Source organism: Salvelinus fontinalis, unplaced genomic scaffold, assembly GCF_029448725.1.
Source record: "Salvelinus fontinalis isolate EN_2023a unplaced genomic scaffold, ASM2944872v1 scaffold_0207, whole genome shotgun sequence".
Lineage (NCBI taxonomy): Eukaryota > Metazoa > Chordata > Actinopteri > Salmoniformes > Salmonidae > Salvelinus > Salvelinus fontinalis.
In genome coordinates this window covers 15,001-32,873 of record NW_026600416.1, presented here as the reverse complement: position 1 = coordinate 32,873, position 17,873 = coordinate 15,001, and the positions used below count along the sequence as shown (strand labels likewise).

The 17,873-nt window shown below is 50.8% G+C and overlaps 1 protein-coding gene across 1 annotated transcript in view; it reads left to right on the top strand.

Annotated features, from left to right (window-relative positions):
* The window catches only part of wdr19 (WD repeat domain 19), a gene marked incomplete at its 3' end in the record, with an annotated part of 45,865 nt that overhangs the window by 13,670 nt on the left and 14,322 nt on the right, over positions 1-17,873 (top strand). Inside the window, 6 exon segments of the mRNA XM_055912762.1 lie at positions 5,359-5,484; positions 6,020-6,135; positions 11,784-11,899; positions 12,914-12,994; positions 15,883-15,995; positions 16,917-17,090. Coding sequence (XP_055768737.1) covers positions 5,359-5,484; positions 6,020-6,135; positions 11,784-11,899; positions 12,914-12,994; positions 15,883-15,995; positions 16,917-17,090 — 726 coding nt within the window.

The window sequence follows — 17,873 nt, the reverse complement described above, 5'->3', positions numbered from 1 at the left end:
GCTGAGACCGATACTAACACATCTGACCTGCTGAGACCGATACTAACACACCTGACCTGCTGAGACCGATACTAACACACCTGACCTGCTGAGACCGATACTAACACACCTGACCTGCTGAGACCGATACTAACACACCTGACCTGCTGAGACCGATACTAACACACCTGACCTGCTGAGACCGATACTAACACACCTGACCTGCTGAGACCGATACTAACACACCTGACCTGCTGAGACCGATACTAACACACCTGACCTGCTGAGACCGATACTAACACACCTGACCTGCTGAGACCGATACTAACACACCTGACCTGCTGAGACCGATACTAACACACCTGACCTGCTGAGACCGATACTAACACACCTGACCTGCTGAGACCGATACTAACACACCTGACCTGCTGAGACCGATACTAACACACCTGACCTGCTGAGACCGATACTAACACACCTGACCTGCTGAGACCGATACTAACACACCTGACCTGCTGAGACCGATACTAACACATCTGACCTGCTGAGACCGATACTAACACACCTGACCTGCTGAGACCGATACTAACACACCTGACCTGCTGAGACCGATACTAACACATCTGACCTGCTGAGACCGATACTAACACATCTGACCCGCTGAGACCGATACTAACACATCTGACCCGCTGAGACGATACTAACACATCTGACCCGCTGAGACCGATACTAACACATCTGACCCGCTGAGACCGATACTAACACACCTGACCCGCTGAGACCGATACTAACACACCTGACCCGCTGAGACCGATACTAACACATCTGACCTGCTGAGACCGATACTAACACACCTGACCTGCTGAGACCGATACTAACACATTTGACCTGCTGAGACCGATACTAACACACCTGACCTGCTGAGACCGATACTAACACACCTGACCTGCTGAGACCGATAGTAACACACCTGACCCGCTGAGACCGATACTAACACATCTGACCCGCTGAGACCGATACTAACACATCTGACCCGCTGAGACCGATACTAACACATCTGACCCGCTGAGCTCGATACTAACACACCTGACCTGCTGAGACCGATACTAACACACCTGACCTGCTGAGACCGATACTAACACATCTGACCTGCTGAGACCGATACTAACACACCTGACCTGCTGAGACCGATACTAACACATTTGACCTGCTGAGACCGATACTAACACATTTGACCTGCTGAGACCGATACTAACACATTTGACCTGCTGAGACCGATACTAACACACCTGACCTGCTGAGACCGATACTAACACACCTGACCTGCTGAGACCGATACTAACACACCTGACCTGCTGAGACCGATACTAACACACCTGACCTGCTGAGACCGACACTAACACATCAGACCTGCTGAGACCGATACTAACACATCTGACCTGCTGAGACCGATACTAACACATCTGACCTGCTGAGACGATACTAACACACCTGACCTGCTGAGACCGATACTAACACACCTGACCTGCTGAGACCGATACTAACACATCTGACCTGCTGAGACGATACTAACACATCTGACCTGCTGAGACGATACTAACACATCTGACCTGCTGAGACCTATACTAACACACCTGACCTGCTGAGACGATACTAACACACCTGACCTGCTGAGACGATACTAACACACCTGACCTGCTGAGACCGATACTAACACATCTGACCTGCTGAGCCGATACTAACACATCTGACCTGCTGAGACCGATACTAACACATCTGACCTGCTGAGACGATACTAACACATCTGACCTGCTGAGACGATACTAACACATCTGACCTGCTGAGCTCGATACTAACACATCTGACCCGCTGAGCTCGATACTAACACATCTGACCCGTTGAGACCGATACTAACACATCTGACCCGCTGAGACCGATACTAACACATCTGACCCGCTGAGACCGATACTAACACATCTGACCCGCTGACACCGATACTAACACATCTGACCCGCTGACACCGATACTAACACATCTGACCCGCTGAGACCGATACTAACACATCTGACCAGCTGAGACCGATACTAACACACCTGACCCGCTGAGACGATACTAACACATCTGACCCGCTGAGACGATACTAACACATCTGACCCGCTGAGACCGATACTAACACATCTGACCCGCTGAGACGATACTAACACATCTGACCCGCTGAGACGATACTAACACATCTGACCCGCTGAGACGATACTAACACATCTGACCTGCTGAGACCGATACTAACACACCTGACCTGCTGAGACCGATACTAACACATCTGACCTGCTGAGACCGATACTAACACACCTGACCTGCTGAGACCGATACTAACACACCTGACCTGCTGAGACCGATACTAACACATCTGACCTGCTGAGACCGATACTAACACACCTGACCTGCTGAGACAGATACTAACACACCTGACCTGCTGAGACCGATACTAACACATCTGACCTGCTGAGACCGATACTAACACACCTGACCTGCTGAGACCGATACTAACACACCTGACCTGCTGAGACCGATACTAACACACCTGACCTGCTGAGACCGATACTAACACACCTGACCTGCTGAGACCGATACTAACACACCTGACCTGCTGAGACCGATACTAACACACCTGACCTGCTGAGACCGATACTAACACACCTGACCTGCTGAGACCGATACTAACACACCTGACCTGCTGAGACCGATACTAACACACCTGACCTGCTGAGACCGATACTAACACATCTGACCTGCTGAGACGATACTAACACATCTGACCTGCTGAGACGATACTAACACATCTGACCTGCTGAGCTCGATACTAACACATCTGACCTGCTGAGCTCGATACTAACACATCTGACCCGTTGAGACCGATACTAACACATCTGACCCGCTGAGACCGATACTAACACATCTGACCCGCTGACACCGATACTAACACATCTGACCCGCTGACACCGATACTAACACATCTGACCCGCTGAGACCGATACTAACACATCTGACCTGCTGAGACCGATACTAACACACCTGACCCGCTGAGACGATACTAACACATCTGACCCGCTGAGACGATACTAACACATCTGACCCGCTGAGACCGATACTAACACATCTGACCCGCTGAGACGATACTAACACATCTGACCCGCTGAGACGATACTAACACATCTGACCTGCTGAGACGATACTAACACATCTGACCTGCTGAGACCGATACTAACACACCTGACCTGCTGAGACCGATACTAACACACCTGACCTGCTGAGACCGATACTAACACATCTGACCTGCTGAGGCCGATACTAACACACCTGACCTGCTGAGACAGATACTAACACACCTGACCTGCTGAGACCGATACTAACACATCTGACCTGCTGAGACCGATACTAACACACCTGACCTGCTGAGACCGATACTAACACACCTGACCTGCTGAGACCGATACTAACACACCTGACCTGCTGAGACCGATACTAACACACCTGACCTGCTGAGACCGATACTAACACACCTGACCTGCTGAGACCGATACTAACACACCTGACCTGCTGAGACCGATACTAACACACCTGACCTGCTGAGACCGATACTAACACACCTGACCTGCTGAGACCGATACTAACACACCTGACCTGCTGAGACCGATACTAACACACCTGACCTGCTGAGACCGATACTAACACACCTGACCCGCTGAGACCGATACTAACACATCTGACCCGCTGAGACCGATACTAACACACCTGACCTGCTGAGACCGATACTAACACACCTGACCTGCTGAGACCGATACTAACACACCTGACCTGCTGAGACCGATACTAACACACCTGACCTGCTGAGACCGATACTAACACACCTGACCTGCTGAGACCGATACTAACACATCTGACCTGCTGAGACCGATACTAACACACCTGACCTGCTGAGACCGATACTAACACATCTGACCTGCTGAGACCGATACTAACACACCTGACCCGCTGAGACCGATACTAACACATCTGACCCGCTGAGACCGATACTAACACATCTGACCTGCTGAGACCGATACTAACACATCTGACCCGCTGAGACCGATACTAACACACCTGACCTGCTGAGACCGATATTAACACATCTGACCTGCTGAGACCGATACTAACACACCTGACCCGCTGAGACCGATACTAACACATCTGACCCGCTGAGACCGATACTAACACACCTGACCTGCTGAGACCGATACTAACACACCTGACCTGCTGAGACCGATACTAACACATCTGACCTGCCGAGACCGATACTAACACATCTGACCTGCTGAGACCGATACTAACACACCTGACCTGCTGAGACCGATACTAACACACCTGACCTGCTGAGACCGATACTAACACACCTGACCTGCTGAGACCGATACTAACACACCTGACCTGCTGAGACCGATACTAACACACCTGACCTGCTGAGACCGATACTAACACATCTGACCTGCTGAGACCGATACTAACACATCTGACCTGCTGAGACCGATACTAACACACCTGACCTGCTGAGACCGATACTAACACACCTGACCTGCTGAGACCGATACTAACACACCTGACCTGCTGAGACCGATACTAACACATCTGACCTGCTGAGACCGATACTAACACACCTGACCTGCTGAGACCGATACTAACACATCTGACCCGCTGAGACCGATACTAACACACCTGACCTGCTGAGACCGATACTAACACACCTGACCCGCTGAGACCGATACTAACACATCTGACCTGCTGAGACCGATACTAACACACCTGACCTGCTGAGACCGATACTAACACACCTGACCTGCTGAGACCGATACTAACACACCTGACCTGCTGAGACCGATACTAACACATCTGCTGAGACCGATACCAACACTCCTGACCCGCTGAGACCGATACTAACACACCTGACCTGCTGAGACCGATACTAACACATCTGACCTGCTGAGACGACCTGCTGAGACCGATACTAACACATCTGACCTGCTGAGACCGATACTAACACAGTGTCAAAAATAGTGTCAAAAATTACATATTCTCTCTCTCTCTCTCTGCCTCCCTCTCTCTCTCTCTCTCTCTCTCGATCTCTCTCTCTCTGTCTCTCGATCTCTCTCTCTCTCTCTGTCTCTCGATCTCTCTCCCTCTCTGTCTCTCGATCTCTCTCCCTCTCTCTCTCTCTGTCTCTCTCTCTCTCTGCCTCCCTCCCTCCCTCCCTCCTTCCCTCCCTCCCTCCTTCCCTCCCTCCCTCCCTCCCTCCCTCTCTCTCTCCCTCCCTCCCTCTCCATCCCTCCCCCGCTCTCTCCCTCCCAGGCGTTGTGTAGGGATGGACTGGGATAAGGACGGAGACATCTTGGCAGTGATCTCTGACAAGTCCAGCTCCGTTTACCTCTGGGACGCTAACGTCAACAAGACGTCGCAGATCGACAGCGGCATGAGGTGGGCTGGACTCACACACGTCAAGCTTTATTTACGCAGCTCATTTCACACATGGAATGAGAATAAAAGCGGAAATATTTACAACAAACATCAGGATTAAAAACTAAAGAATAAAAATACAAACTGAAGGACTAAAAGGAGGAAAATCAGAGTTAAAAAATGTGTATTTTAAGATCACACACACATACACACACACACACACACACACACACACACACACACACACACACACACACACACACACACACACACACACACACACACACACACACACCTACACACACCCACACACACACACCTACACACACACCTACACACTCACACACACACCTACACACTCACACACACACCTACACACTCACACACACACCTACACACACACACACACCTACACACCTACACACACACCTACACACACACATACACACACACACACATACACACACACACACACACACACACACACACACACATAAACTGCTTGCAGGCCATAACATTCCTCAGTATTCCTTCCCGTCTTTGTTGGTTTCCATAGAGACCAGATGTCATTCGTCCTGTGGTCGAAGACTGGGCCCCTATTGGCTGTCGGGACCAACAAAGGAAACCTGCTGCTCTACAACCAACAGACGTCACGCAAGATCCCTGTCCTGGGTAACAACACACACTGTCCTGGGTAACAACACACACTGATCTAGATCCCTGTCCTGGGTAACAACACACACTGTCCTGGGTAACAACACACCCTGTCCTGGGTAACAACACACACTGTCCTGGGTAACAACACACACTGTCCTGGGTAACAACACACACTGTCCTGGGTAACAACACACACTGTCCTGGGTAACAACACACACTGTCCTGGGTAACAACACACACTGTCCTGGGTAACAACACACCCTGTCCTGTGTAACAACACACCCTGTCCTGGGTAACAACACACACTGTCCTGGGTAACAACACACACTGTCCTGGGTAACAACACACACTGTCCTGGGTAACAACACACACTGTCCTGGGTAACAACACACCCTGTCCTGGGTAACAACACACACTGTCCTGGGTAACAACACACCCTGATCTAGATCCCTGTCCTGGGTAACAACACACACTGTCCTGGGTAACAACACACACTGATCTAGATCCCTGTCCTGGGTAACAACACACACTGTCCTGGTTAACAACACACACTGTCCTGGGTAACAACACACACTGTCCTGGGTAACAACACACCCTGATCTAGATCACTGTCCTGGGTAACAACACACACTGTCCTGGTTAACAACACACACTGTCCTGGGTAACAACACACACTGTCCTGGGTAACAACACACACTGATCTAGATCCCTGTCCTGGGTAACAACACACACTGTCCTGGTTAACAACACACACTGTCCTGGGTAACAACACACACTGTCCTGGGTAACAACACACACTGATCTAGATCCCTGTCCTGGGTAACAACACACACTGTCCTGGGTAACAACACACCCTGTCCTGGGTAACAACACACACTGTCCTGGGTAACAACACACCCTGTCCTGGGTAACAACACACACTGATCTAGATCCCTGTCCTGGGTAACAACACACACTGTCCTGGGTAACAACACACCCTGTCCTGGGTAACAACACGCACTGTCCTGGGTAACAACACACCCTGTCCTGGGTAACAACACACACTGATCTAGATCCCTGTCCTGGGTAACAACACACACTGTCCTGGGTAACAACACACACTGATCTAGATCCCTGTCCTGGGTAACAACACACACTGTCCTGGGTAACAACACACACTGTCCTGGGTAACAACACACACTGATCTAGATCCCTGTCCTGGGTAACAACACACACTGTCCTGGGTAACAACACACACTGTCCTGGGTAACAACACACACTGTCCTGGGTAACAACACGCACTGATCTAGATCCCTGTCCTGGGTAACAACACACACTGTCCTGGGTAACAACACACTGATCTAGATCCCTGTCCTGGGTAACAACACACACTGTCCTGGTTAACAACACACACTGTCCTGGGTAACAACACACACTGTCCTGGGTAACAACACACCCTGTCCTGGGTAACAACACACACTGTCCTGGGTAACAACACACACTGTCCTGGGTAACAACACACACTGTCCTGGGTAACAACACACACTGTCCTGGGTAACAACACACCCTGTCCTGGGTAACAACACACACTGTCCTGGGTAACAACACACACTGTCCTGGGTAACAACACACCCTGTCCTGGGTAACAACACACACTGTCCTGGGTAACAACACACCCTGTCCTGGGTAACAACACACCCTGTCCTGGGTAACAACACACCCTGTCCTGGGTAACAACACACACTGTCCTGGGTAACAACACACCCTGTCCTGGGTAACAACACACCCTGTCCTGGGTAACAACACACCCTGTCCTGGGTAACAACACACACTGTCCTGGGTAACAACACACACTGTCCTGGGTAACAACACACACTGTCCTGGGTAACAACACACACTGTCCTGGGTAACAACACACCCTGTCCTGGGTAACAACACACCCTGTCCTGGGTAACAACACACACTGTCCTGGGTAACAACACACACTGTCCTGGGTAACAACACACACTGATCTAGATCCCTGTCCTGGGTAACAACACACACTGATCTAGATCCCTGTCCTGGGTAACAACACACACTGTCCTGGGTAAGAACACACCCTGTCCTGGGTAACAACACACCCTGTCCTGGGTAACAACACACACTGTCCTGGGTAACAACACACACTGTCCTGGGTAACAACACACACTGTCCTGGGTAACAACACACTGATCTAGATCCCTGTCCTGGGTAACAACACACACTGATCTAGATCCCTGTCCTGGGTAACAACACACACTGATCTAGATCCCTGTCCTGGGTAACATCACACTGATCTAGATCCCTGTCCTGGGTAACAACACACTGATCTAGATCCCTGTCCTGGGTAACAACACACACTGTCCTGGGTAACAACACACACTGTCCTGGGTAACAACACACCCTGTCCTGGGTAACAACACACACTGTCCTGGGTAACAACACACACTGTCCTGGGTAACAACACACACTGTCCTGGGTAACAACACACACTGTCCTGGGTAACAACACACACTGTCCTGGGTAACAACACACACTGATCTAGATCCCTGTCCTGGGTAACAACACACTGATCTAGATCCCTGTCCTGGGTAACAACACACACTGTCCTGGGTAACAACACACACTGTCCTGGGTAACAACACACCCTGTCCTGGGTAACAACACACACTGTCCTGGGTAACAACACACACTGTCCTGGGTAACAACACACACTGTCCTGGGTAACAACACACACTGTCCTGGGTAACAACACACACTGTCCTGGGTAACAACACACACTGATCTAGATCCCTGTCCTGGGTAACAACACACTGATCTAGATCCCTGTCCTGGGTAACAACACACACTGTCCTGGGTAACAACACACACTGTCCTGGGTAACAACACACCCTGTCCTGGGTAACAACACACACTGTCCTGGGTAACAACACACACTGTCCTGGGTAACAACACACACTGTCCTGGGTAACAACACACACTGTCCTGGGTAACAACACACACTGTCCTGGGTAACAACACACCCTGTCCTGGGTAACAACACACACTGTCCTGGGTAACAACACACACTGATCTAGATCCCTGTCCTGGGTAACAACACACTGATCTAGATCCCTGTCCTGGGTAACAACACACTGATCTAGATCCCTGTCCTGTGTAACAACACACTGATCTAGAGCCCTGTCCTGGGTAACAACACACACTGATCTAGATCCCTGTCCTGGGTAACAACACACTGATCTAGATCCCTGTCCTGGGTAACAACACACACTGTCCTGGGTAACAACGCACCCTGTCCTGGGTAACAACACACTGATCTAGATCCCTGTCCTGGGTAACAACACACACTGTCCTGGGTAACAACACACCCTGTCCTGGGTAACAACACACACTGTCCTGGGTAACAACACACACTGTCCTGGGTAACAACACACACTGTCCTGGGTAACAACACACACTGTCCTGGGTAACAACACACCCTGTCCTGGGTAACAACACACCCTGTCCTGGGTAACAACACACACTGTCCTGGGTAACAACACACACTGTCCTGGGTAACAACACACCCTGTCCTGGGTAACAACACACCCTGTCCTGGGTAACAACACACACTGTCCTGGGTAACAACACACACTGTCCTGGGTAACAACACACCCTGTCCTGGGTAACAACACACCCTGTCCTGGGTAACAACACACACTGTCCTGGGTAACAACACACCCTGTCCTGGGTAACAACACACACTGTCCTGGGTAACAACACACACTGTCCTGGGTAACAACACACACTGATCTAGATCCCTGTCCTGGGTAACAACACACTGATCTAGATCCCTGTCCTGGGTAACAACACACTGATCTAGATCCCTGTCCTGTGTAACAACACACTGATCTAGAGCCCTGTCCTGGGTAACAACACACACTGATCTAGATCCCTGTCCTGGGTAACAACACACTGATCTAGATCCCTGTCCTGGGTAACAACACACACTGTCCTGGGTAACAACGCACCCTGTCCTGGGTAACAACACACTGATCTAGATCCCTGTCCTGGGTAACAACACACACTGTCCTGGGTAACAACACACACTGTCCTGGGTAACAACACACACTGTCCTGGGTAACAACACACTGATCTAGATCCCTGTCCTGGGTAACAACACACACTGTCCTGGGTAACAACACACTGATCTAGATCCCTGTCCTGGGTAACAACACACACTCATCTAGAGCCCTGTCCTGGGTAACAACACACACTGATCTAGATCCCTGTCCTGGGTAACAACACACTGATCTAGATCCCTGTCCTGGGTAACAACACACACTGATCTAGATCCCTGTCCTGGGTAACAACACACTGATCTAGATCCCTGTCCTGGGTAACAACACACACTGATCTAGATCCCTGTCCTGGGTAACAACACACACTGTCCTGGGTAACAACACACACTGATCTAGATCCCTGTCCTGGGTAACAACACACACTGTCCTGGGTAACAACACACACTGATCTAGATCCCTGTCCTGGGTAACAACACACACTGTCCTGGGTAACAACACACACTGTCCTGGGTAACAACACACACTGATCTAGATCCCTGTCCTGGGTAACAACACACACTGTCCTGGGTAACAACACAATGATCTAGATCCCTGTCCTGGGTAACAACACACTGATCTAGATCCCTGTCCTGGGTAACAACACACACTGATCTAGATCCCTGTCCTGGGTAACAACACACTGATCTAGATCCCTGTCCTGGGTAACAACACACACTGTCCTGGGTAACAACACACACTGATCTAGATCCCTGTCCTGGGTAACAACACATACTGTCCTGGGTAACAACACACACTGATCTAGATCCCTGTCCTGGGTAACAACACACACTGTCCTGGGTAACAACACACACTGATCTAGATCCCTGTCCTGGGTAACAACACACACTGTTCTGGGTAACAACACACACTGATCTAGATCCCTGTCCTGGGTAACAACACACACTGATCTAGATCCCTGTCCTGGGTAACAACACACACTGATCTAGAACCCTGTCCTGGGTAACAACACACACTGATCTAGATCCCTGTCCTGGGTAACAACACACACTGATCTAGATCCCTGTCCTGGGTAACAACACACACTGTCCTGGGTAACAACACACTGATCTAGATCCCTGTCCTGGGTAACAACACACACTGTCCTGGGTAACAACACACTGATCTAGATCCCTGTCCTGGGTAACAACACACTGTCCTGGGTAACAACACACACTGTCCTGGGTAACAACACACACTGTCCTGGGTAACAACACACACTGTCCTGGGTAACAACACACACTGTCCTGGGTAACAACACACACTGTCCTGGGTAACAACACACACTGTCCTGGGTAACAACACACACTGTCCTGGGTAACAACACACACTGTCCTGGGTAACAACACACACTGTCCTGGGTAACAACACACACTGATCTAGATCCCTGTCCTGGGTAGCAACACACACTGTCCTGGGTAACAACACACACTGTCCTGGGTAACAACACACACTGATCTAGATCCCTGTCCTGGGTAACAACACAGATCATTGTGTTTGGTTTTAAATTCGTTCTCTCTCTCTCACACACACATCATGTCTCTCTCTCACTCTCACACACACACACAGGAAAGCACACTAAGCGTATCACCTGTGGCTGCTGGAGTTCTCAGAACCTGTTGGCGCTGGGCAGCGAGGACTGCAGCGTAACCATTAGCAACCAGGAGGGAGACACCATCCGACAGGTAACGCCGTCATTGTAGATACGAATGTGTTGTTAACTGACTTGGATAAATAAACACACCGTTCTCCCTCGCTCTCTCCCCTCTCCCCTCACCCCTCTCCTCCCCCCCTTTAATGTGTTGTTAACTGACTTGGATAAATAAACACACCGTTCTCCCTCACCCCTCTCCCCCCCTCCCCCCTCTCCCCCCCCCCTTTAATGTGTTGTTAACTGACTTGGATAAATACACACACCGTTCTCCTCTCCCCCCCTCCCCCCTCTCCTCCCCCCCTTTAATGTGTTGTTAACTGACTTGGATAAATAAACACACCGTTCTCCCTCGCTCTCTCTCCCTCACCCCTCACCCCTCTCCTCCCCCTCCCCCCTCTCCCCCCCCCTTTAATGTGTTGTTACCCGACTTGGATAAATAAACACACTGTTCTCCCTCGCTCTCTCTCCTCTCCCCCCCTCCCCCCCTCCCCCCTCTCCCCCCCCCCTTTAATGTGTTGTTACCTGACTTGGATAAATACACACACCGTTCTCCCTCGCTCTCTCTCCTCTCCCCCCCTCCCCCCTCTCCCCCCCCTTTAATGTGTTGTTACCTGACTTGGATAAATTAACACACCGTTCTCCCTCGCTCTCTCTCCCCCCTCACCCCTCTCCCCCCCCCTTTAATGTGTTGTTACCCGACTTGGATAAATTAACACACTGTTCAACAGTACTTCTGTATCAACCTTTCTCTCATTCTCCCTCCGTCTCTCTCCTCCCCCCATCTTCACCTCCCACCCCTCTCCCCCCTCCCCCCTCTCCTCCCCCCCTTTAATGTGTTGTTAACTGACTTGCCTAGTTAAATAAAAGGATAAATTAACACACCGTTCAACAGTACTTTTGTATCAACCTTTCTCTCATTCTGCCCCCGTCCCTCCCCTCTCCCCTTCCCCCATCTCTCTCCCTCCCTCTCCCCCTCTCCTCCTCCCCCTCCCCCTCTCTCCCCCCTCTCCTCCTCCCCCCCCCCCACCCCCCCCCCCACCCCCAGACGTCGGTGCGTTCTGACCCAGCTGATATCCAGTTCTCTGTGATGAAGACAGACGAGAGGTCTTCCCCAGGAGAGAGCACAGTGAGTGTTGCTGTGGTAACATAGAGCTGGGTAACATAGAGAGCACAGTGAGTGTTGCTGTTGAAACATAGAGCTGGGTAACATAGAGAGCACAGTGAGTGTTGCTGTTGAAACATAGAGCTGGGTAACATAGAGAGCACAGTGAGTGTTGCTGTGGTAACATAGAGCTGGGTAACATAGAGAGCACAGTGAGTGTTGCTGTGGAAACATAGAGCTGGGTAACATAGAGCGGGGTAACATAGAGAGCACAGTGAGTGTTGCTGTGGAAACATAGAGCTGGGTAACATAGAGAGCACAGTGAGTGTTGCTGTGGAAACATAGAGCTGGGTAACATAGAGAGCACAGTGAGTGTTGATGGGGTAATATAGAGCTGGGTAACATAGAGAGCACAGTGAGTGTTGCTGTGGTAACATAGAGCTGGGTAACATAGAGAGCACAGTGAGTGTTGCTGTGGAAACATAGAGCTGGGTAACATAGAGAGCACAGTGAGTGTTGATGGGGTAACATAGAGCTGGGTAACATAGAGAGCACAGTGAGTGTTGCTGTGGAAACATAGAGCTGGGTAACATAGAGAGCACAGTGAGTGTTGCTGTGGAAACATAGAGCTGGGTAACATAGAGAGCACAGTGAGTGTTGATGGGGTAACATAGAGCTGGGTAACATAGAGAGCACAGTGAGTGTTGCTGTGGAAACATAGAGCTGGGTAACATAGAGAGCACAGTGAGTGTTGCTGTGGAAACATAGAGCTGGGTAACATAGAGCGGGGTAACATAGAGAGCACAGTGAGTGTTGCTGTGGTAACATAGAGCGGGGTAACATAGAGAGCACAGTGAGTGTTGCTGTGGAAACATAGAGCTGGGTAACATAGAGAGCACAGTGAGTGTTGCTGTGGAAACATAGAGCTGGGTAACATAGAGAGCACAGTGAGTGTTGATGGGGTAATATAGAGCTGGGTAACATAGAGAGCACAGTGAGTGTTGCTGTTGAAACATAGAGCTGGGTAACATAGAGCGGGGTAACATAGAGAGCACAGTGAGTGTTGCTGTTGAAACATAGAGCTGGGTAACATAGAGAGCACAGTGAGTGTTGATGGGGTAATATAGAGCTGGGTAACATAGAGAGCACAGTGAGTGTTGCTGTGGAAACATAGAGCTGGGTAACATAGAGAGCACAGTGAGTGTTGATGGGGTAACATAGAGCTGGGTAACATAGAGAGCACAGTGAGTGTTGCTGTGGAAACATAGAGCTGGGTAACATAGAGAGCACAGTGAGTGTTGATGGGGTAACATAGAGCTGGGTAACATAGAGAGCACAGTGAGTGTTGCTGTGGAAACATAGAGCTGGGTAACATAGAGAGCACAGTGAGTGTTGATGGGGTAACATAGAGCTGGGTAACATAGAGAGCACAGTGAGTGTTGCTGTGGAAACATAGAGCTGGGTAACATAGAGAGCACAGTGAGTGTTGATGGGGTAATATAGAGCTGGGTAACATAGAGAGCACAGTGAGTGTTGCTGTGGAAACATAGAGCTGGGTAACATAGAGAGCACAGTGAGTGTTGCTGTGGAAACATAGAGCTGGGTAACATAGAGAGCACAGTGAGTGTTGCTGTGGAAACATAGAGCTGGGTAACATAGAGCGGGGTAACATAGAGAGCACAGTGAGTGTTGCTGTTGAAACATAGAGCTGGGTAACATAGAGAGCACAGTGAGTGTTGATGGGGTAACATAGAGCTGGGTACCATAGAGAGCACAGTGAGTGTTGCTGTGGTAACATAGAGCGGGGTAACATAGAGAGCACAGTGAGTGTTGCTGTGGTAACATAGAGCTGGGTAACATAGAGAGCACAGTGAGTGTTGCTGTGGTGACATAGAGCTGGGTAACATAGAGAGCACAGTGAGTGTTGCTGTGGTGACATAGAGCTGGGTAACATAGAGAGCACAGTGAGTGTTGCTGTGGTGACATAGAGCTGGGTAACATAGAGAGCACAGTGAGTGTTGCTGTGGTGACATAGAGCTGGGTAACATAGAGAGCACAGTGAGTGTTGCTGTGGTGACATAGAGCTGGGTAACATAGAGAGCACAGTGAGTGTTGCTGTGCCAGACTGTTACTGACTGTTCATTAAGCGTTTCCTTACGGGTAACATAGAGCTGGGTGACATAGAGCTGGGTGACATAGAGCTGGGTGACATAGAGCTCCTAGGGTTCCATAGGGCTGGTCTAAAGTAGTGCACTATGTAGGGATTAGGGCTCCATAGGGCTGGTATATAGTAGTGCACTATGTAGGGATTAGGGCTCCATAGGGCTGGTATATAGTACTGCACTATGTAGGGAATAGGGCTCCATAGGGCTGGTATATAGTAGTGCACTATGTAGGGATTAGGGCTCCATAGGGCTGGTATATAGTACTGCACTATGTAGGGATTAGGGCTCCATAGGGCTGGTATATAGTAGTGCACTATGTAGGGATTAGGGCTCCATAGGGCTGGTATATAGTACTGCACTATGTAGGGAATAGGGCTCCATAGGGCTGGTATATAGTAGTGCACTATGTAGGGATTAGGGCTCCATAGGGCTGGTATATAGTACTGCACTATGTAGGGAATAGGGTTCCATAGGGCTGGTATATAGTAGTGCACTATGTAGGGATTAGGGCTCCATAGGGCTGGTATATAGTACTGCACTATGTAGGGAATAGGGCTCCATAGGGCTGGTATATAGTAGTGCACTATATAAGGAATAGGGTTCCATAGGGCTCTGGTCTAAAGTAGTGCACTATATAGGGAATAGGGTTCCATAGGGCTGGTATATAGTAGTGCACTATGTAGGGAATAGGGTTCCATTTGGGACATACCCCATATAACCCATATCTCTGACCTCTGACCCCGTCAGGTGAGTGTTGCCGTGGGGAAGAAGACTCTGTTCCTGTTTAACCTCAACGACCCCGACAACCCCATAGAGCTGGCCTTCCAGCAGCGCTACGGACACGTCATCTCCTACCGCTGGTACACACACACACACACACACACACACACACACACACACACACACACACACACACACACACACACACACACACACACACACACACACACAACCCCATAGAGCTGGCCTTCCAGCACACACACACACACACCAACCAACAACTCACTCAGACACAACAGATTTATTTGGCTATTTCTGTTTGTAACTTGGCATTTTTCCCCCCTCCCTCTCCCCCCCTTCTCCTCCTCTCCCTCCTCCTCCCTCCCCTCCTCCCCTCCTCCCCTCCTCCTCCTCCCCCTCTCCCTCCCCTCCTCCTCTCCCTCCCCTCCCCCCCTCCCCTCTCCCCCTCTCCCCTCCCCTCCCCTCTTCCTCCCCCCTCCCTCCCTCCCCTCTCCCCTCCTCCTTCCCCTCTCCCTCCCCTCCCCCCCTCCCCTCTCCCCCTCCCCTCTCCCCCTCTCCCCTCCTCCTCTCCCTCCCCTCCCCCCCTCCCCTCTCCCCTCCCCTCCCCTCTCCCCCCCCCTCCCTCCCCTCCTCCCCTCCTCCTCCCCCCCTCCCTCTCCCCTCCCCTCCTCCCTCTCCTCCTCCTCCTCCTCCTCCCCTCCTCCTCCTCCTCCTCCTCCTCTCCCTCCCCTCCCCTCCTCCCCTCCTCCTCCTCCTCCCCCCCTCCCTCCCCTCCTCCCCTCCCTCTCCTCCTCCCCCCCTCCCTCCCCTCCTCCCCTCCTCCTCCTCCACCCCCCCCCCCCCTACCCCTTCCCCCCCCCCCCCCTCCTCTCCTCCCCTCCCCTCCCCCCTCCTCTCCTCTCCCATCCTCTCCTCTCATCCCCCCTCCTCTCCTCCTCTCCTCCCCCTCTCATCCCCCCTCCTCTCCCTCTCCTCCTCCTCCTCCTCCTCCCCTCCTCTCCCCCCCCCCCCCCCCCCCCTCCCCTCCCCCCTCCTCCCAGGTATGGTGATGGCTACATCCTGATAGGATTCTCTCAGGGTTATTTTGTGGTGATCTCTACTCACATCAGAGAGATCGGTCAGGAACTGTTCCAGGCTCACAACCATAAAGACAGTCTGACCAGCGTCGCCATCTCCTCTGCTCTCAACAAGGCTGCTTCCTGTGGTGACAACAGGTACACACACTACACACACACACTATACACACTACACACTACACACACACACTATACACACACTACACACACACTACACACACACACTATACACACACTACACACACACACTACACACACACCACACACACACAGCGTCGCCATCTCCTCTGCTCTCAACAAGGCTGCTTCCTGTGGTGACAACAGGTACACACACACACACACTACACACACTATACACACACACACTACACACACACCACACACACACAGCGTCGCCATCTCCTCTGCTCTCAACAAGGCTGCTTCCTGTGGTGACAACAGGTACACACACACACTATATACACTATACACACACTACACACACACACACACACTACACACACTACACACACACTATACACACACACACACTATACACACACTACACACACACACACTACACACACACACACTACACACACACACACTACACACACACACACTACACACACACACACACACACTATGTACACACCACACACACACTATACACACACACACTATACACACTACACACACACACACACACACACACACACACACACACACACACACACACACACACTATATACACACCACACACACACTACACTACACACACACACACACTACACACACACACACACACACACTATATACACACCACACACACACACACACACTATACACACACACACTACACACACACACACACTACACACACACTACACACACTATATACACACTACACACACATACTATACACACATACTATACACACAC